General features: G+C 50.9%; 1 protein-coding gene across 2 annotated transcripts in view; it reads left to right on the top strand.

Moving 5' to 3' along the window:
• Positions 1-1265: 1265 nt before the first annotated feature.
• LOC140467221 (transcription factor ETV7-like) overlaps positions 1266-22602 on the top strand; it is an 80184-nt gene continuing 58847 nt past the window's right edge. For both annotated transcript variants that reach the window (XM_072563445.1, XM_072563444.1), the window contains exons 1-2: positions 1266-1531; positions 10256-10388. In XM_072563445.1, coding sequence (XP_072419546.1) covers positions 1286-1531; positions 10256-10388 — 379 coding nt within the window. In that variant the 5' untranslated portion in view covers positions 1266-1285. The remainder of the gene's footprint in view (positions 1532-10255; positions 10389-22602) is intronic.

The following is a 22602-nucleotide window of genomic DNA, read 5'->3' as shown; positions in this document are numbered from 1 at the left end:
TGTAAGATCCACAGGTATTGGAATAAAGTAGCGAATGCCTTGACAGAGATCTTGGGTATGGAGATTAGATTGGATCCCTACTTTTGGGCTCTTCAGATTTCCATCCCCCCGGATGTATACAAGAGGAAATTATTTGCCATTCTCTCCTTTTGTGCGAGGGAAAATATTTTAGTGAATTGGGTAGCTGAAGGCCCCCCCAGGACTTTCAAACTGGCACAGGTTAGTCATGGAATATATCCCCCTTGACTTCCTCACAAATATGGTGCACCAAAAAAAAGAATTATTTTATAAAACATGGCAGCCCTTTTTGAACTATATCGACACAGATATTTCGGCCATATTGTCCAGGGCTTCTGTCTAGCTGTGGTAATGGTTCTGGCTGGTTCGGGCCCCCCCCCCCCAGGAGGAGGAATCCTGTATAAATACAGGTTTTATTATGTCTTGATGTAAATCTATTTGAACATGTATCTAGTAATTTAATAATTTTGTTGTTCACTGCTAGTATTGTATGATATCCTATTTTATGTTTTGGTTGTTTGTAGGTTAGATTAGTAGTTAGTTCATTTTTTTCCTTTTTTTGGTCTTTTTTTCTCTTATTTATTTAATTTTGTATTGGTGCTTATACTTGTTTGTATTACTTTTGTAAGTTTGTAAAAAATATTTAAAAATTACTTTTTTTCAATAAAAATACATTTTAAAAAATAATGAGGGGCACAAATGGGCAGAATGTTCAAGGTATTTTCCCAGGGCAGGGGAGTCCAGAACTGGAAGGCAAAGGTGAGAGAGAGAAGAGATTTTAAAAGGAACTAAGGGGCAACTTTTCCACTCAGATGGAACGAGCTGCCAGAGGAAGTGGTGGAGGTAGGTTCAATGACAACATTTAAAAGGCATTTAGATAGGTATATGCATAGGAAAGGTTTAGAGGAATATGGGCCTATCTCTCTGTTCACACACACTCTGCCCAGGACTCCTGCCTTTTCCACTTCTCTCTCAGTGGGAGGAGTATTGAGTGTAATGTTGGGGGAAAAGGTTCTTGATTTTATTAACATGGGATACAATGATTAATTTTATCGCTGCCTACTGAGGTCTGGTGGCTGATTCACCACAAGGTGTTAAATTTGACCACTCGCCCGCCTACCTGGACAAAAAAACTAGAAAAGCCCACGGTTAGTCTAATACACAGGACCACCCAGCATTCTCATCTCAGTCTGTGCAAAAAACTAAAGGAGGGGGGGGGGGGGGTTACTTCTTGTTTCAATCTGCAGTAAGTTCATTCCTCCCTCAGATGGTTATTTTAGAGGCAGACGGGACCAGTTGGACCTGTTTGGAGTTTGAGTCAGTGCCGTTCCCTAAGGAAGTGACCCTCCCTCGGCTCCAGATCCGGCGCTTTCGTTTTTGTTTCCCGGAAGGATTCCGCAGCGGGCGATGTGAGCGGAGCGGAGCGGGGCTGGGAGACTCTCGGAGCCCCGGCAGCAGGCTCCTCCTTTGCCCATACACCATGACAGACTGTGAGCGCCGTGCCCGGCTCAAGGTAAGCGCCTGTCCGAGCCCCCCTCCCCCGGGGAACAGGACTCTTCCGGGAGAGGGTGCAGGCGCCTGGGGATGGGAGACACGGCGAGAGAGCCGCTTCTGCACAGAGCGAGAGCCAGCAGGGAAGGTGTGCACACCGCTGGGAAAAGCTGCTCAACTTCTCCCAGCGACACTTAACACGCATTACCTCCCCCCGTTACCCCCCTCCTATTCACCTCCATCCCATCGTTACCCCCACAACCCTCTCCCATCACCAACAGAGAGTCCCTCCACTTTTCCCCAAACCTTCCACTCTCTGCTTACTCCCCCCCCTCCTCGTAAATCCCCCGCTCACTACCCCCCCGACTTGGAGCTGGCTGAAATGCAGCAATAAATCAAAGCAGGACGGTGTCATCACGTCAATCCCTGGGCTGGGGACTGTTCGCTCACTTCAGGCCAGGTTGACGTGTGACCTCTACTTTGGTGTTAAAGTATTCTGATGCTTTTGAAAGGAATGAATGTGGAGGGCTGCGCTGTCCCTGAGACAGAAATTGGGCGGGGAGTGGTGAGGAACTGCCCAGGAACCCAGCCTGGGAGCTGCAATAGGGGAGTCAAACTGAGAGCAGCCTCTGAGCAGGAACATCCAGCTCCTCATCTAAACCTGACCAGTGCCCAAGCTCATTGCTCAGTCTCGGTCACAGCACACCTCCTTTGACTCTGACCAGCACCAGAACAACCTGCTGGTGTGGAAGTGTAACATGAGCAAGTTGGAGCATTGGGGGGGGTCAAGGTGGGGTGTTCGTTCTCCTGGTCAAATAACAGATTATTCAATCTGTCATAGCGATGTACAGCACGGAAACAGACCCTTTGGTCCAACTCGTCTATGCCGACCAGGTATCCTAAACTAATCTAGTCCCATTTGCCAGCACTTGGCCCACATCCCTCTAAACCCTTCTTATTCACATATCCATCTGAATACCTTTTAAATGTAACTGTACCAACCTCCACCACTTTCTCGGGCAGCTCATTCCACACACACACACACCACCCTCTGTGTCAAAAGGTTGCCCCTTAGGTCTCTCTTAAATTTTTCCCATCTCACCCTAAACCTATGCCCTCTAGTTATGGACTCTCTCACCTCAGGGAAGAGATTTATAAAATCATGAGGGGCATGGATAGAATAAGTAGACAAGGTCTTTTCCCTGGGATGGGGGAGTTCTTGTGTTGTCTTATTGCTGTGGGGGGGGGGGGGGGGGGGGGGGGGGGGGTTGAGGATCTTTCTGGCTGCTGCACTTTTTTAACCAGCAATAGCAAGATGCCTTGAGAAGGTGAAAGGTGCTATGTAAATGCAATGGTATTTATACTTTCACACTGCTGTGCATGCAGAATGCATTTGTTGTCTTAGGGGAATCTCAAACATCCATAGCAGAGGCCTCAGCGTCTGGTGATACCTTGACTATGTCATTGGTGATTATCCATACCTTGGGGTGACTTTCCGAGCCAATGGTGCTATGGTCACTAATCTACAAACAAGCAACTGGGACCAAACTATGACGGCTGGACAAGGTGGCTCACTACAATCAGATGGGGCAATAAACACTGACCCAGCCAGGACAAAAGAACATTTAAAAAAACATCAACTGCACAGGTCATCTTGGTTTTCCAATGACACTGACAAGAGCATTGATTACACTTGGAGAAGATGGGCTTCGATTCCCCATATATCTTGATTCCCTGAATAATCTGTCTGTCTCAGCCTTAACCATATTTAACAATGGAGCAACCACAACGCTCTGGAGTTGAGAATTTGAAAGACTCACAGCCCTTTAAGTGAAGGAATGTTTCCTCAGCTCAGTCCCTAATTTGTCCAGACATATTGCAATGTGTGATTGGAGCACGTGGGACTTGAACCCAGGTCTCCTGGTTCAGAGATGGTGACACTACCACAAGAGCCATCAACCCATTTTGGTTTTTGCTTTTTCCATATCCAGAAGTGCTCTTGTGCACAACTGAGTGTTATTTTTGACCCGTACTTCCTATTACTGAAATTATGTGCAATGCCCTCGCACTGGCAATATAGACACTAAAGGTAAGGAATAGGTAGGGACAGAGAGGGAGCTAAATCAAAATGGAGTTGGAAGACAGATAGAGCACTCTACCCTCTGCAGTGCCCACCTTTCTGTATCAACTAATTTTGTTCACTCCAGATGAGAACAGCAAACAACTGAAACTATTGGATACTGCAAAGACTATGGGTCCTGACAATATTCCGGCCGTAGTACTGCAGACTTGTGCTCTAGAACTTGCCACTCTCTTAGCCAAGCTTTTCCAGTACAGTTCCAAAATGGCATCAAACCGACAAAGTGGAAAATTGCCCAGGTATGTCCTGTTCCCAAACACCTACACTTCCAACCTGTCCAACACCTGCCCAGCCCAGGGTCAGTCTACTGTCAAACACCAGCACAGTAATGGAAAGGATCATCAATTGGATGATCAAACAGCACTTGTAAAGGAGTAACCTGCTCAGCGATGCCAGTCAGGGTTCTGTCAGGGCCACTCAGTTCCTGACCTCATTCACTTTGGTTTTAGACATGGACAAAAAAAACTGAATTCCAGAGATGAAGTGAGAGTGACAGCCCTTGACATCAAGGCTGAGTATGGCATCAAGGAATCCTAGCAAAACTGGAGTCAATGGCAATCGGAGAACAAACTCTGTGGTGGTTGGAGTCATACCTAGCACATAGGAAGATGGTTGTGGTTGTTGGAGGTTAGTCATCTCCGCCCCAAAACATCTCTGCAGGGGTTCCTTAGGGTAGTGTCTTCGGCCCAACCATCTTCAGTTGCTTCATCCATTACCTTCCCTCCGTCAAAAGGTCAGAAGTGGGGATGTTCGCTGATGATTGGACAATGTTCAGCATCATTTACCGCTCCCTCAGATACTGATGCAGTACATGTCCAAATGCAACAAGATTTGAATGATATCCAGACGTGGGCTGACAAGTAGCAAACAACATTCATGCCAGACACTGACCATCTCCCTGTAACATTCAGTGGTTTTACCATCACTGAAAGCCCCATTATTAACATTCTGGGAGTTACCAATAACCAGGAATTGAATTGGACCAGCCATATAAATATAATGGCTACAAGAGAAAGCCAGAGGCTAGAATTTCATAGAATCACAGAAACTTTGAAAAAAAGGAGCAGGAGTAGGCCATTCAGCTCATCAATTGGCTGATTTTCTATCTCAATGCCGTACTCTCCTCCCCATATTCCTTAATGTCATTCGCTTCAAGAAACTTATATTTCTTTCTTAAATATACCCAGTGACCTGGTCTCTGCCACCTTGAGAGAGAGAGAATCTGTCAGGTCCACCATCCTCTGGGTGAAGAACCTTCACTTCATCTCAGTCCAGAAAGGCAGACCTCCTATCAGGAGCAGATGACCCTTTGTTGTGGATTCCCTGCCTGGGTAAAATCATTCCCACGCCCTAACCGTCCAGCCCCAGTTAAAACTTTATACATTTCAATCAGATTCCCCTCATCCTCTCTACTCAAGTGAATACAGGCCAAGTCCACGTATTCTGCCCTCATACAATAATCTGCCAGGAGTATGTTTCATGAACCTTTGTTGAACTCCTCTCGATGGTAAGTATATATTTTCTTAGGTAAGGATTTTGAAATTGCACACCATACTCCAAGTGTGGCCTCACCAAGGCCCCACACAGTTGTACGACGACTTCCTTGCTTCTGAATTCAAACCCTCACAGTGAAAGGCAACACACCATTTTCCTTTTTAACTGCTCGTTGCACTTCCATGTTTACTTTCATTGCCTGTTGTACAAGGACACCCAGGTCCCTTTGCATATCAAGATTTCCTGATCTACAACTGTTTAAATGAAACTGTGCCATCTGTTTTTCCTACTAAGTGGACAACCTCACTTGTATCCATATTATTCTTGCATCTGCCATGCATTTATCCTTCCAGTCAGTATTTCTCAATCACCCTGAAGCTGCTTATTTCCTCCTTACTGCTCACGATTTGTGTCATCAGCAAATTTGGAAATATGATACTTCATTTCCTCATTCATGTTGTTGCTGTATATTGTTAGTAGCTGGCATCCAAACTCTGATTCCTGCAGCACCCCATTCGACACTGCCTTTCACTCTGAAGGTGACCCATGTATACCTACTTTATTTCCTGCCTACTAACCTATACTCAATCCCACCACCAGGGATATATTTTCCACCCCACCCCTATCAGCGTTTCAGAGAGGCCATCCCCTCCACCACTCCCTTGTCAGATCAACACCAGCCCACACCCCACTCCCAGCACCTTCCCCTGCCGTTGCAGGAAGTGCAAAACCTACGTCCATACCTCCCACCTTACCTCTGTCCAAGGCCCCAAAGGATCCTTCTATGTCCGACAGAAATTTATCTGCACCTCCACCAATGTCATCTACTGTATCTGTTACACCTGATATGGTCTCCTATACATTGAAGAGACAGGACGCCTACTTATGGATCATTTCAGAGAACATCTCTGGGACACCCGCACCAAGCAACCCCACTGCCCTGTAGCTGAACACTTCAACTTCCCCTCCCACTCAGCCAAAGACATGCAGGTCCTGGGCATCTTCTATCGCCAAACCCTAACCACCTGATGTCTGGAGAAAGAATGCCTCATCTTCCACCTTGGGACTCTGCAACCACACGGGATCAATGTGGATTTCACCATTTTCCCCATTTCCCCTTCCCCCACACTATCCCAGTCCCAATCTTCCAACTTGGCACTGCCCTCTTGACCTGCCCGTCGTCTTTCCCATCTATCTGTTCCACCTTCCTGTCCAACATATCACCTTTACCCTCGCCTTCATTTACCTATCCCATTCCCAGCTACCTTCCCTCCAGCCCCACCCCCATCCCATTTATCTCTTAGCTCCCCCCTTCCCCCGGTCTACAAGCCTCGTTCTTGATGAAGGATTTATGCCTGAAATGTCGATTCTCCATCTTCTCAGATGCTGCCTGACTTGCTGTGCTTTTCCAGCACCACATTCTTGACTCCTGTTTAATCCAAGTCAGTATATTACCACTGATTTCCATGTGCTTTAATTTACCCACTAACACTTGTGTGGAAATTTATCAAAGCTTTCTGAAAATCAAAATACACCACAATCACTGATCCTCCCTCACCTATTCTTCTAGTTACTTCCTCAAAATTCCCCAGTAGTTTGTCAAACCTAATTTTTTTTTTCGTAAATCCAGTTTGACATTTGTAATCCTGGTGGTATTTTTGAAGTGACCTGTTATCATATCCTTTGTAATATAGCCCAGTATTTTTCCTACTACTGATGTGAAGCTAACCAGTCTGTTTTCTCCCTACCTTTTTTAAACAGTGGGTTAAAGTTTGGCATCCTTGATACTGAACCTACTGAATTTCAGAAGATGACAATCAATATACCCACTATTCCCATTGCTATCTCTTTTAGTACTCAGGTATGCAGATTATCAGGCCTTGGGCATTTATTTGCTTCCACTCCCATTCATTTCTCCAACACTATCTTTCACCAATAATTCTGCACTGATTAAGTCATCTTCTGACTGCCCAAAGCCTGTCCACTATTTACAAGGCACAAGTCAGGAGTGTGTTGGAATACTCCGCACTTACCTGGATGGGTGCAGCTCCAACAACACTCAAGAAACTTGATACCATCCAGGACAAAGTAAATTACTTCATTGGCATCACGTCCACAAACACTCACTCCCTCTGCTGATGCACAGTGGCAGTAGTCTCTACCAGATGCAGAAATTCATCAAGGTTCCTTAGACAGCATCTCCCACGGCCACTTCCATCTAGAAAGACAAGGGTGGCAGACACATGGGAACATCCCCCACCTTCAAGTTCCCCTCCAAGCCGCTAACCATCCTAACTTAGAAATATATCATCAATCCTTCAGTGTTGCTGGGTCAAAATCCTGGAATTTCGTCCCTCAGGGCATTTTGAGTCAACCCGCAGCACATGGACTGCAGCAGTTTAAGAAGGCAGCTCACCATCACCTTCTCAAGGGGCAACTAGGGATGAGCAAGAAATGCTGCCAGCAATGTCCATGACCCACGAATGCATGTAACAAAATTCATCAAGGTCTTTAATTATGTCTTGGGATGTGGTCACTGATGGTATTTATTGACCCTCAGGGATGGTTTATTCACAGAATCTGTCCTGTGACTGAGGGATAGGTTTCTTTCTGTAAATGACGTTAATGAGCCAGAAGAACTTTTGAAACCGAATTCACATTCTGCCACAGCCATGGTGGGATCTGAGGTTTTCACTCTGAATTATTAATCCATTATCACAAAATGGTAGCCTCATTCAGAAAGTAAGGAGGCATGGGATACAGGGAAATTTGGTTGTCTGGTTACTGAATTGGCTGGCCCGTGGAAGACAGAGGGTGGTGGTATTCAGAATAGAGCTCGGTGATCAGTGGTTTTCTGCTGGGACTTCTGCTCTTTGTGACTTTTATAATTGACTTGGATGAGGAAGTGGAAGGGTGGGTTAGTAAATTTGCTAATGACACGATGGTTGGTGGAGTTGTGGATAGTGTGGAGAGCTGTTGTAGATTGCAGTGGAACGTTGACAGGATGCAGAGCTGGGCAGTTGGTGTTCAACCTGGAAAATTATAAAAGTGATTCATTTTAGAAGGTGGAATTTGAATACAGAATGCAGGGTTAAAGGCAGGATTCTTGGCAGTGTGGAGGAACAGAGGGATCTTAAGGTCCACGTCCATACATCCCTCCAAGTTGCCACCCAACTTGATAGGGTTGTTAAGAAGGCATATGGTATATTGGCTTTCATTAGCAGGGGGCTTGAGTTTAAGAGCTGTGAGGTTATGATGCAGCTCTGTAGAGCCCTAGTTAGGCTACACTTGTGTCCAGTTCTGGTGACCTCATCATAAGAAGGATGTGGAAATGTTAGAGAGGGTGCCGAGATTTACCAGGATGCTGCCTGGACTGGAGTAGTGACTTATGAAGAACGGTTGAGAGAGCTAGGGCTTTTCTCATTGGAGCGAAGAAGGAAGAGAGGTATTGATAGAGGTGTACAAGGCAATTAGAGGCAAAAATAGAGGAGATAGCCAGAGACCTTTTCCCAGAGCAGAAATAGCTGTTGCAAGGGGCATAATTGGAAGGTAATTGGAGGAAGGTATAGGGGAGATGTCAGAGGTAGGTTCTTTACACAGAGAGAGTGGTGGGTGTGTGGAATACACTGCCAGCGGTGGGAGTAGTCAGAAACATTAGCGATGGTTAAGTGACTGCTGGACGAGCACATGGATGATAGTAAATTGAAGGGTGTGTCAGTTGTTTTGATCTTAAAGTAGGATAAAGTTTGGCACAACATTGAGGGCTGAAGGGCCTGTACTGTGCTGTGCTGTACTGTACTGTGCTGTGCTGTTCTATGTTCTATGACCATTATGTTATTAGCGCCTGTGTTTCAGCTTGTGAAATGTTTGGGGAGGGGTATGCTGATTGGCTGTTTTGTCATAGATGATCACAGCAGGTAATTAAGAAGGCAAATCGAATACTGCCCTTTACTACTCGAGGGATGGAATTTAAAACCAGGGAGCTTATGCTACCATTCTATAGGGTGCTGGTGAGGTGCACGATTTTGGTCTTATTTGAGAAAGGATGTACTGGCACTAGAGGGGGTGCAGAGGAGGTTGATTCTGGGGTCGAGAGGGTTGGCTGATGAGGAGAGATTGAGTAGACTGAGACTATATCCCATTGGAATTTTGAAGAATGAAGGGGGGGATCTTCTAGAAACATATAAAAGAATGGTGGGTGACAATAGAATTAGAAGGCATAGTCTCTAGATGAGGCGAAGCTGATTTAGGACTAAGTTGAGGAGGAATGCTTTCACCCAGAGAGTTATGAATCTGTGGAACTTCCTGCCCAGTAAAGCAGTTGAGGGTCCCTTGTTGAATTTTGTTTTAAGACAGAGCTAGATTTTCGAACAGTGAAGGAATTAAGGGTTATGGTGAGTGGGCAGGTAAGTGGAGATGAGGCCGTGAAAAGATCAGCCATGGTTTTATTGAATGGTGGAGCAGGCTTGGTGGGCCAGATGGCTGACCCCTGCTGCTATTTTCTATGTAATCTGGGGCCTTGACACTGTCTGTGATGTGAATGAGAGCAGCGGCACCATTTTCCTGGAGACCACTTCCTAATTGGCTTGTTCCAGCGAGGCGATCTTGGGGGCCCACTCAGAGCTTGGGGCTGTGGAAGCTGAGTGGGGAAACGGTGAGGCTGTCTCAGATTGGAGTAACATTGTTCGGAACGTGGAGCTGTAGGTTTATGGACAGAATTGAGGTGGCTTAGTGGAGGCAAGCTACACTCTCGATTGCTTTCAGCCATCATTGTGGCCTTCTGTGACTGTAACCCACTCTTTGTGGCATGGGGCTGCTACCACTTGCTAATATTATTAGAATGTAAATAGACATTCATCAGCTCGGTCTCCCCCACCCCCAGATCAGAGGAAGCCCTGATCATTTGACTGGTTGGTGCTGAGATAGGTCGTCTATTGTCAGGTAACCCTTGGTTGCTTCGTTCCTTGTGGGTAATTGATGTGGGCTAACAGTTAACCAGACAGTGTTCTGCAGGCAGTCTAGGAGCGATCATCATCAGAAGCACTGGCAAGTTGCACTTGGCTGTATTGAGCTGTGGAAACTGTCTTCATGTGTGGGTTTGTGTTTCCTCAGGAAGAGCATGCATGTGAAGTGACAAGCTGCAGCCCCATGCCAAGGTCCGTCTCTCCGCCAGTGGATCCCAGACCAGTCACCAGTCTTCACAACCACCCTCAGAATGACCATAGCTACCTGCCCAGGACATTGAGTGAGTATTGACTGCCAGATCTCTGCAGATCTCCTCTGTTGCCAGATGTGAGCAGGTCATTTCTGACTGCTGGGGAGGCTACTGTGGAACCCACGCTGTCAACGTTTACCTCATTCTCCACTTGTACCCGGGCCCAAGTCTGAAAAATAACAGAGTGGTCATTTCTACAGGACTCTGCCACATCTGACCACAATCAGCTCCACAAAATTTTCCATACATATACTTTGTATGTCATTTTTATGCTGTACATGTACTCCATGTGTTGCAATGTGGGTGTAGATGTGTACTGTTCTCGTGTTGTAATATGCCTGCAGATGTGTAATCCTCATGTTGTAATGTGCATGCAGGTGCGTATTCCTCACATGCATGCACACATGTGCTCTTTACATGTTGTAATGCATGTGCAGAAATGTAATCCTAGTGTTGTGATGTGTGCGCAATTGTGTCCTCCCCACATGTTGTGATGTGCGTGCAGTCGTGTCCTCCTCACGTGTTGCAATGTGCGCGCAGACGTGTCCTCCTCACGTGTTGCGATGTACGTGCAGTCATGTCCTCCGCACGTGTTGTGATGTGCTCACAGTCGTGTCGTCTTCATGTGTTGCGATGTGTATGCAGTCATGTCCTCCTCACATGTGTTGTGCGTGCAGTCGTGTCCTCCTCACGTGTTGCGATGTGCATGCAGTCGTGTCCTCCTCACGTGTTGTGCGTGCAGTCGTGTCTTCTTCACATGTTGTGATGTGTGCGCAGTCGTGTCCTCCTCACGTGTGATGTGCGCCCAGTCGTGTCCGCCTCACGTGTGATGTGCGCGCAGTCGTGTCCGCCTCACGTGTGATGTGCGCGCAGTCGTGTCCGCCTCACGTGTGATGTGCGCGCAGTCGTGTCCGCCTCACGTGTGATGTGCGCGCAGTCGTGTCCGCCTCACGTGTGATGTGCGCGCAGTCGTGTCCGCCTCACGTGTGATGTGCGCGCAGTCGTGTCCGCCTCACGCGTGATGTGCGCGCAGTCGTGTCCGCCTCACGCGTGATGTGCGCGCAGTCGTGTCCGCCTCACGCGTGATGTGCGCGCAGTCGTGTCCGCCTCACGCGTGATGTGCGCGCAGTCGTGTCCGCCTCACGTGTGATGTGCGCGCAGTCGTGTCCGCCTCACGTGTGATGTGCGCGCAGTCGTGTCCGCCTCACGTGTGATGTGCGCGCAGTCGTGTCCTCCTCACGTGTGATGTGCGCGCAGTCGTGTCCGCCTAACGTGTGATGTGCGCGCAGTCGTGTCCTCCTCACATGTTGTGATGCGCGCAGTCATGTGCTTCTCATGTGTTGCGCTGTGCGCGCAGTCGTGTCCACCTCACGTGTTGCGAGGTGCGTGCAGTCGTGTCCACCTCACGTGTTGCGAGGTGCGTGCAGTCGTGTCCTCCTCACGTGTTGTGATGTGCGTGCAGTCGTGTCCTCCTCACGTGTTGCAATGTGCGCGCAGACGTGTCCTCCTCACGTGTTGCGATGTACGTGCAGTCATGTCCTCCGCACGTGTTGTGATGTGCTCACAGTCGTGTCGTCTTCATGTGTTGCGATGTGTATGCAGTCGTGTCCTCCTCACGTGTTGTGCGTGCAGTCGTGTCTTCTTCACATGTTGTGATGTGCGCGCAGTCGTGTCCTCCTCACGTGTGATGTGCGCGCAGTCGTGTCCTCCTCACGTGTGATGTGCGCGCAGTCGTGTCCTCCTCACGTGTGATGTGCGCGCAGTCGTGTCCGCCTCACGTGTGATGTGCGCGCAGTCGTGTCCTCCTCACGTGTTGCAATGTGCGCGCAGACGTGTCCTCCTCACGTGTTGCGATGTACGTGCAGTCATGTCCTCCGCACGTGTTGTGATGTGCTCACAGTCGTGTCGTCTTCATGTGTTGCGATGTGTATGCAGTCGTGTCCTCCTCACGTGTTGTGCGTGCAGTCGTGTCTTCTTCACATGTTGTGATGTGCGCGCAGTCGTGTCCTCCTCACGTGTGATGTGCGCGCAGTCGTGTCCTCCTCACGTGTGATGTGCGCGCAGTCGTGTCCGCCTCACGTGTGATGTGCGCGCAGTCGTGTCCGCCTCACGTGTGATGTGCGCGCAGTCGTGTCCGCCTCACGTGTGATGTGCGCGCAGTCGTGTCCGCCTCACGTGTGATGTGCGCGCAGTCGTGTCCGCCTCACGTGTGATGTGCGCGCAGTCGTGTCCGCCTCACGTGTGATGTGCGCGCAGTCGTGTCCGCCTCACGTGTGATGTGCGCGCAGTCGTGTCCGCCTCACGTGTGATGTGCGCGCAGTCGTGTCCGCCTCACGTGTGATGTGCGCGCAGTCGTGTCCGCCTCACGTGTGATGTGCGCGCAGTCGTGTCCTCCTCACGTGTGATGTGCATGCAGTCGTGTCCCCCTCACGCGTTGCGATGTGCGTGCAGTCGTGTCCCCCTCACGCGTTGCGATGCGCGTGCAGTCGTGTCCTCCTCACGCGTTGCGATGCGGGTGCAGTCGTGTCCTCCTCACGTGTTGCGATGCGCGTGTAGTCGTGTCCTCCTCACGTGTTGCGATGTGCACGCAGTCGTGTCCTCCTCACGTGTTGCGATGTGCACGCAGTCGTGTCCTCCTCACGTGTGGTGATGTGCGCGCAGTCGTGTCCTCCTCACGTGTTGCGATGTGCGCGCAGTCGTGTCCTCCTCACGTGTTGCGATGTGCGCGCAGTCGTGTCCTCCTCACGTGTTGCGATGTGCGCGCAGTCGTGTCCGCCTCACGTGTGATGTGCGCGCAGTCGTGTCCGCCTCACGTGTGATGTGCGCGCAGTCGTGTCCGCCTCACGTGTGATGTGCGCGCAGTCGTGTCCGCCTCACGTGTGATGTGCGCGCAGTCGTGTCCGCCTCACGTGTGATGTGCGCGCAGTCGTGTCCGCCTCACGTGTGATGTGCGCGCAGTCGTGTCCGCCTCACGTGTGATGCGCGCGCAGTCGTGTCCGCCTCACGTGTGATGCGCGCGCAGTCGTGTCCGCCTCACGTGTGATGCGCGCGCAGTCGTGTCCGCCTCACGTGTGATGCGCGTGCAGTCGTGTCCTCCTCACGTGTTGCGATGCGCGTGCAGTCGTGTCCTCCTCACGTGTTGCGATGCGCGTGCAGTCGTGTCCTCCTCACGTGTTGCGATGCGCGTGCAGTCGTGTCCTCCTCACGTGTTGCGATGCGCGTGCAGTCGTGTCCTCCTCACGTGTTGCGATGTGCACGCAGTCGTGTCCTCCTCACGTGTGCTGATGTGCGCGCAGTCGTGTCCTCCTCACGTGTGCTGATGTGCGCGCAGTCTTGTCCTCCTCACGTGTGCTGATGTGCGTGCAGTCGTGTCCTCCTCACGTGTTGTGATGTGCACGCAGTCGTGTCCTCCTCACGTGTTGTGATGTGCACGCAGTCGTGTCCTCCTCACGTGTGGTGATGTGCGTGCAGTCGTGTCCTCCTCACGTGTGCTGATGTGCGCTCAGTCGTGTCCTCCTCACGTGTGGTGATGTGCGCGCAGTCGTGTCCTCCTCACGTGTGGTGATGTGCGCGTGTCGTGTCCTTCCCACGCGTGGTGATGTGCGCGCAGTCGTGTCCTCCTCACGCGTTGTGATGTGCGCGCAGTCGAGTCCTCCTCACGCGTTGTGATGTGCGCGCAGTCGTGTCCTCCTCACGCGTGGTGATGTGCGCGCAGTCGTGTCCTCCTCACGTGTGGTGATGTGCGCGCAGTCGTGTCCTCCTCACGCGTGGTGATGTGCGCGCAGTCGTGTCCTCCTCACGCGTGGTGATGTGCGCGCAGTCGTGTCCTCCTCTCGTGTGGTGATGTGCGTGCAGTCGTGTCCTCCTCACGTGTGGTGATGTGCGTGCAGTCGTGTCCTCCTCACGTGTGGTGATGTGCGTGCAGTCGTGTCCTCCTCACGCGTTGTGATGTGCGCGCAGTCGTGTCCTCCTCACGTGTGGTGATGTGCGCGCAGTCGTGTCCTCCTCACGTGTGGTGATGTGCGTGCAGTCGTGTCCTCCTCACGTGTGGTGATGTGCGTGCAGTCGTGTCCTCCTCACGTGTGGTGATGTGCGCGCAGTCGTGTCCTCTTCACGTGTTGCGATGTGCGTGCAGTCGTGTCCTCCTCACGTGTTGCGATGTGCGTGCAGTCGTGTCCTCCTCACGTGTTGCGATGTGCGTGCAGTCGTGTCCCCCTCACGCGTTGCGATGTGCGTGCAGTCGTGTCCCCCTCACGCGTTGCGATGTGCGTGCAGTCGTGTCCGATGTGGGTGCAGTCGTGTCCTCCTCATGTGATGTGCATGCAGTCGTGTCCCCCTCACGCGTTGCGATGTGCGTGCAGTCGTGTCCCCCTCACGCGTTGCGATGTGCGTGCAGTCGTGTCCGATGTGGGTGCAGTCGTGTCCTCCTCATGTGATGTGCGTGCAGTCGTGTCCCCCTCACGCGTTGCGATGTGCGTGCAGTCGTGTCCCCCTCACGCGTTGCGATGTGCGTGCAGTCGTGTCCCCCTCACGCGTTGCGATGTGCGTGCAGTCGTGTCCTCCTCACGCGTTGCGATGTGGGTGCACTCGTGTCCCCCTCACGCGTTGCGATGTGGGTGCAGTCGTGTCCTCTTCACGTGTTGCGATGTGCGTGCAGTCGTGTCCTCCTCACGTGTTGCGATGTGCGTGCAGTCGTGTCCCCCTCACGCGTTACGATGTGCGTGCAGTCGTGTCCTCCTCACGTGTTGCGATGTGGTGCAGTCGTGTCCTCCTCACGTGTTGCGATGCGCGTGCAGTCGTGTCCTCCTCACGTGTTGCGATGCGCGTGCAGTCGTGTCCGATGTGGGTGCAGTCGTGTCCTCCTCACGCGTTGCGATGTGCGTGCAGTCGTGTCCTCCTCACGCGTTGCGATGTGCTTGCAGTCGTGTCCTCCTCACGTGTTGCGATGTGCGCGCAGTCGTGTCCTCCTCGCATGTGATGTGCATGCAGTCGTGTCCTCCTCACGTGTTGCGATGTGCATGCAGTCGTGTCCTCCTCACGTGTTGTGATGTGCGTGCAGTCGTGTCCTCCTCACGTGTTGTGATGTGCGTGTAGTCGTGTCCTCCTCACATGTGATGTGCACGCAGTCGTGTCCTCCTCACATGATGTGCGTGTCGTCGTGTCCTCCTCCCGAGTCGTCTTGTGCGCGCAGTCGTGTCCTACTTGCGTGTGGTGATGTGTGCGCAGTCGTGTCCTCCTCACGTGTGGTGATGTGTGCGCAGTCGTGTCCTCCTCACGTGTGGTGATGTGTGCGCAGTCGTGTCCTCCTCACGTGTTGTGATGTGCGTGCAGTCGTGTTCTCCTCACGTGTTGTGATGTGCGCGCAGTCGTGTCCTCCTCACGTGTTGTGATGTGCGTGTAGTCGTGTCCTCCTCACATGTGATGTGCACGCAGTCGTGTCCTCCTCACATGATGTGCGTGTCGTCGTGTCCTCCTCCCGAGTCGTCTTGTGCGCGCAGTCGTGTCCTACTTGCGTGTGGTGATGTGTGCGCAGTCGTGTCCTCCTCACGTGTGGTGATGTGTGCGCAGTCGTGTCCTCCTCACGTGTGGTGATGTGCGCGCAGTCGTGTCCTACTTGCGTGTGGTGATGTGTGCGCAGTCGTGTCCTCCTCACGTGTGGTGATGTGTGCGCAGTCGTGTCATTCCCACGTGTGGTGATGTGTGCGCAGTCGTGTCATTCCCACGTGTGGTGATGTGCGCGCAGTCGTGTCCTCCTCACGTGTGCTGATGTGCGCGCAGTCGTGTCATTCCCACGTGTGGTGATGTGCGCGCAGTCGTGTCCTCCTCACGTGTGGTGATGTGTGCGCAGTCGTGTGCGCAGTCGTGTCCTCCTCACGTGTTGTGATGTGCGTGCAGTCGTGTCCTCCTCGCGTGTTGTGATGTGCGCGCAGTCGTGTCCTCCTCGCGTGTTGTGATGTGCGCGCAGTCGTGTCCTCCTCACGTGTGGTGATGTGCGCGCAGTCGTGTCCTCCTCACGTGTTGTGATGTGCGTGCAGTCGTGTCCTCCTCACGTGTGGTGATGTGCGCGCAGTCGTGTCCTTCCCACGTGTGGTGATGTGCGTGCAGTCGTGTCCTCCTCACGTGTGCTGATGTGCGCCCAGTCGTGTCCTCCTCACGTGTGCTGATGTGCGCCCAGTCGTGTCCTCCTCACGTGTGGTGATGTGCGCGCAGTCGTGTCCTCCTCACGTGTTGTGATGTGCGTGCAGTCGTGTCCTCCTCACGTGTTGTGATGTGCGTGCAGTCGTGTCCTCCTCACGTGTGGTGATGTGCGTGCAGTCGTGTCCTCCTCACGTGTTTTGATGTGCGTGCAGTCGTGTCCTCCTCACGTGTTGTGATGTGCGTGCAGTCGTGTCCTCCTCACGTGTGGTGATGTGCGCGCAGTCGTGTCCTCCTCACGTGTGGTGATGTGCGCGCAGTCTTGTCCTCCTCACGTGTTGTGATGTGCGCGCAGTCGTGTCCTCCTCACGTGTGGTGATGTGCGCGCAGTCTTGTCCTCCTCACGTGTGCCGATGTGTGCGCAGTCGTGTCCTCCTCACGTGTGGGGATGTGCGCGCAGTCGTGTCCTTCCCACGTGTGGTGATGTGCGTGCAGTCGTGTCCTCCTCACGTGTGGGGATGTGCGCGCAGTCGTGTCCTTCCCACGTGTGGTGATGTGCGTGCAGTCGTGTCCTCCTCACGTGTGCTGATGTGCGCCCAGTCGTGTCCTCCTCACGTGTGGTGATGTGTGCGCAGTCGTGTCCTCCTCACGTGTTGCGATGTGCGCGCAGTCGTGTCCTCCTCACGCGTTGCGATGTGGGTGCAGTCGTGTCCTCCTCACGTGTGGTGATGTGCGCGCAGTCGTGTCCTTCCCACGTGTGGTGATGTGCGTGCAGTCGTGTCCTCCTCACGTGTGCTGATGTGCGCCCAGTCGTGTCCTCCTCACGTGTGGTGATGTGTGCGCAGTCGTGTCCTCCTCACGCGTTGCGATGTGCGCGCAGTCGTGTCCTCCTCACGCGTTGCGATGTGGGTGCAGTCGTGTCCTCCTCACGTGTGGTGATGTGCGTGCAGTTGTGTCCTCCTCACGTGTGGTGATGTGCGCGCAGTCGTGTCCTCCTCACGTGTGCTGATGTGCGTGCAGTCGTGTCCTCCTCACGTGTGGTGATGTGCGCGCAGTCGTGTCCTCCTCACGCGTTGCGATGTGCGTGCAGTCGTGTCCTCCTCACGTGTGGTGATGTGCGCGCAGTCGTGTCCTCCTCACGTGTTGCGATGTGCGTGCAGTCGTGTCCTCCTCACGTGTGGTGATGTGTGCGCAGTCGTGTCCTCCTCACGTGTGGTGATGTGCGCGCAGTCGTGTCCTCCTCACGTGTTGCGATGTGCGTGCAGTCGTGTCCTCCTCACGTGTGGTGATGTGTGCGCAGTCGTGTCCTCCTCACGTGTGGTGATGTGCGCGCAGTCGTGTCCTCCTCATGTGTGGTGATGTGCGTGCCGTCGTGTCCTCCTCACGTGTGGTGATGTGCGCGCAGTCGTGTCCTCCTCACGTGTGGTGATGTGCGCGCAGTCGTGTCCTCCTCACGTGTGGTGATGTGCGCGCAGTCGTGTCCTCCTCACGTGTGGTGATGTGCGTGCAGTCGTGTCCTCCTCACGTGTCGTGATGTGCGCGCAGTCGTGTCCTCCTCACGTGTGGTGATGTGCGCGCAGTCGTGTCCTCCTCATGTGTGGTGATGTGCGTGCCGTCGTGTCCTCCTCACGTGTGGTGATGTGCGTGCCGTCGTGTCCTCCTCACGTGTTGCGATGTGCGTGCAGTCGTGTCCTCCCCACGTGTTGTGATGTGTGCGCAGTCGTGTCCTCCTCTCGTGTGCTGATGTGCGTGCAGTCGTGTCCTCCTCACGTGTTGCGATGTGCGTGCAGTCGTGTCTCCCCACATGTTGCGATGCATGTGCAGTCGTGTCTCCCCACGTGTTGCGATGCACATGCAGTCGTGTCCTCCTCACGTGTTGCGATGCGCGTGAAGTCGTGTCCTCCTCACGTGTTGCGATGTGCATGCAGTCGTGTCCTCCTCACGTGTTGCGATGCGCGTGCAGTCGTGTCCTCCCCACGTGTGGTGATGTGTGCGCAGTCGTGTCCTCCTCCCGAGTCGTGATGTGCACGCAGTCGTGTCCTCCTCACGTGTTGTGATGTGCGCGCAGTTGTGTCCTCCCCACGTGTTGCGATGTGCGCGCAGTTGTGTCCTCCCCACGTGTTGCGATGTGCGTGCAGTTGTGTCCTCCCCACGTGTTGCGATGTGCGTGCAGTTGTGTCCTCCCCACGTGTTGCGATGTGCGTGCAGTTGTGTCCTCCCCACGTGTTGCGATGTGCGTGCAGTTGTGTCCTCCCCACGTGTTGCGATGTGCGTGCAGTTGTGTCCTCCCCACGTGTTGCGACGTGTGTGCAGACAGTATTTCTCTGTATGATGATGTGAATGTGGGTGTGTATGCCGGTGTGTTATAATGTGTACGTCGGAGTGTGGTTGGTTGTGTTGAATAGGAGCTTCAGCTGCTGGCAGTTCTCTGCACACTCGCTGGTTTCCAGGCAGTGCTGTAGAATAAACAGCAGGCTGGTTGAGAACATGTCCCAAATTTCTGTTGGGTGATTTTAATGGGAGAGACTCCCTGCTCAGGAGTGTAAGGCTGTTTTATTACTCCAGTGTTTACTGGGACAGGAACAGTTATTGGGAATGTAGCCCAATCAGCATCGGATTTCTGGCTTCTCCTGATTGATTGATGCAGTTTCCGTGCTGTTTCCCACACATCAGGATATGAAGATGTTGTTCATTCTCCTGTCTCATGGCAGCGTTTGTGCTCAGTCTCAAATGTGGATGGACTCCGTTTGACCTTGTAGGAACTGGAACTTTTTGTACATTAAGGAGGGTTCCATCCCTGAAGCTCTGCAATGCTTTACATATTTCTCTCTTTTTTGTCTGTTAGTTATCTCCCAAGAAGTGAGTGAGTTAGACCTGCTGTCCCTGTCCCTGTCCCAGTCCTATTCCTGCAGGTTAGCAATACCAAGACCGTTGATAGTTGGACACTGCATTTGACATTCTTCGGTAGGATTGAAGCCAGGCTATCTTCTCCTATGTGTCATCTGGTCCTCCTTTCTGGACCAGGGCAGTGGAGAGACTGAGAGTTTATGCTTCAGATCAGTAGCTGGTCACAGAGCTGAAGTGTTCACTCTGTTTGTGTTCTCACAGATGCTCCCAGACCTCCCGGGTCTTTCCAGCCTTTTCTGTTGCAGTTTTAGATTTCCAGCATTCGTGGGAGTTTGCTTTTGCACTTTTTATACAACGCTCCGACAGCACTTCTTGATATTCTGTGGACTCTTGCCCCCACTGTCTTCACTTTTGCCCGATGAGTTAAATGCAGCCCTGGCCTCTTGCCATCCATCAGCTGAACAAGCTGCTGTAATTTAATTTCGATCCTTTCTCATCTGTGTTCTTCGCCATTTTAGGATAGTATTCTTTTCCATCAGAAACTCTGCAGTGAGGTACCTATTCTGTTCTTTCTTGGGATAAATGTTCCATTGGTCAAATTAATATTTGTGGTCTTTTGCTAATTGCTTTGGAGGAAGTGATGTCAGCTGTCTTTTGACCTGCAGCAGACCATATACAGTATTGTAGATGACACAGAGAGAAATGGAGGGTAAGGGAGTTTTGAGGAGACAGGGAGGCTGCAGAAGGATTTAGACAGACTAGGAGAGTGAGCAAAGAAGTGGCCGATGGAATATAATTGAATGTCAAAGAACAATACTTAGATTCTTTCTTGTTGGAGATGGTCTTTGCCTGGCACTGATGTGGGTAAGAGACACTCAATGTACACATCAGCCCAAGGCTGAATGTTGTGGTCTTGCTACATATCATCACGGAACTGCTTCAGTACCTGAAGAGTCCTAAGTGGCGGCAAACATTGTGCAATCATCAGTGAACACTGCCAGTCCTGACCTTATATTGAAGGAAGGAAGATGAAATAGCTGAAGCTGGCTGGGCCTAGCACATTAACCTGAGGAACTCCTGTCACATTGGCCTCAACTGAGATAATTGGCACTCAACCTCTACAGCTGTCTTCCTTTATGCTAAGAATGACCTCCGAGATTCTCATTGACTTAAATTTTGTGAGATCTCCTTAGTGTCACGTTCAGCCAAATTCTATCTTACTGTCAAGGGAAGTCACTCTTACCTCACCTCCCACTTCTGCTAATTTCTTTTTGTTTTGCCTCTTAATTCATTTGTTTGTAAAATAATTTAGTGTTCCTTTTTAATATTTCACCTTGCATTCCTTGTTCTTTTCTGAGCTCTTTGCCTTATTTTCTTGTATTCTGTCTGACTAATAGCAATTGTGTATATATCGTACCTTTTAACAGGTTTCTCATGTTTATGTTCATCCATATAACCTTCCAACTTGAAATCACCCCCTTTTTAATGGCATTAATTTGTTCTACGTGCTTTCAGTTTACCGATGAAGATAGCCTAGTCTTGTACATGCCGTGCTGTCTTTATCAGAACAGGTTGGAAATTGGAAATAATATACTTGATTGCTGCATAATTTCCCAAATTTAGTATGAACTACTCCCACATTATACAATGTCATCATATTCCTGTAAAAATGGTGTACAGCATTGTTTACGACTGAAACGTGGAAAAGTTTCAGGCAGGAGGTTCTGGACATTTTTATTAGTTTAATCGAATCAGACTTCAACTGTCTTGCCCTAGTTTGCCCTAGTTTGCCTTGACAAAGTGCAACATCTATCATTTATCTCAATTAAATTCCAACTGTCACTCCTTGGTCTTTTGGCCTATCTGATCAAGATCCTGTTGGATTCTGAGGTAATCTTCTTCACTGTCCACTACACTATCTATTTTGGTGCAATCTGCATATGTTCTCATTTGTTTGAAACATCTGAGTTGTACTGAGAGCTGCAGAAACCACCCTAGTCACCATACATTCTAACAGCATGTTTACATTTAATTGTGGTTTATAAATAAATGGGTGTTCCAGAATAATGATGTGTTTCCACCTTTATTTGGAGTTGATTGCTGTGCATGTGCCAAGAAGCAGTGTGTCTGTCCCTGCTCAATCCGTATCGAAATAAACCACTACTTTACTCCCTGCTCTTCGACTCCCTCCCTCCCTCTTGCTGGTTCCTTCTCCTATGCATCATTCCCTAAATCCCTCACTCTAACACTCATTGCCCTTCTTGTCACGTCTTGCTCCAGACTCCTGTCTCGCTGCTTCCTAGTCATGAGCAGGAGTCAGCTGAAGAGAGGAGGCGAGGGGCAAGATGTGGGAGGGAGACACCGGGTTAGGACAGGGAAACAGTAATCGTGAGCTGGTCGGGCTGAGGAGTGAATGGGAAGGAGGTAAGCACGAAGAATAGTAGACTCATAATTGGAGTAAGTTGAAAGGTCTTTGGCTTGTTGGATTCAAGGCATTCAGTAGGTTTTTAATGTTAAAATTACAGGTCAAGTTCATAACCCAGTCTCAATACAAGCTTTCATATGGGAAATACATTTTGGAGAGCGCGTTGTGTTTTTTAAGGAACATATTAGGAATTTAAATGAGGCAGTCATTCAATCGCTGTCCTGTGTGAAGACCATTTTGTTCCCTTGTATTTTTTGACTGTGAGCTGACATGGGAAATGGATGATTTTACAAGACAAGAATTGGTGAGGGATTACTGCACTTTTCTCTCTCTCTCTCTCTCTCTCTCACTCTCTCCCATTCTCTCTCTCTCTCCCATTCTCTCTCTCTCTCTCTCTCTCTCCCATTCTCTCTCTCTCTCTCTCTCTCTCCCATTCTCTCTCTCTCTCTCTCTCTCTCCCATTCTCTCTTTTTCTCTCTCTCTCTCTCTCTCTCTCTCTCTCTCTCTCTCTCTCCCATTCTCTCGCTCTCTCCCATTCTCTCGCTCTCTCCCCCATTTTCTCTCTCTCTCTCTCTCTCTCCCATTTTCTCTCTCTCTCTCTCTCTCTCTCTCTCTCTCTCTCTCTCCATTCTCTCTCTCTCTCATTCTCTCCCATTCTCTCTCGACTCTCTCCCATTCTCTCTCTCCATTCTCTCTCTCTCTCATTCTCTCCCATTCTTTCTCTCTCTCTCTCTCTTCTCTCCCATTTCTCTCTCTCTCCCATTCTCTCTCTCTCCCATTCTCTCTCTCTCCCATTCTCTCTCTCTCCCATTCTCTCTCTCTCCATTCTCTCTCTCT

Source organism: Chiloscyllium punctatum, chromosome 45, assembly GCF_047496795.1.
Source record: "Chiloscyllium punctatum isolate Juve2018m chromosome 45, sChiPun1.3, whole genome shotgun sequence".
Lineage (NCBI taxonomy): Eukaryota > Metazoa > Chordata > Chondrichthyes > Orectolobiformes > Hemiscylliidae > Chiloscyllium > Chiloscyllium punctatum.
This window is presented reverse-complemented; position numbering and strand designations above follow the sequence as displayed.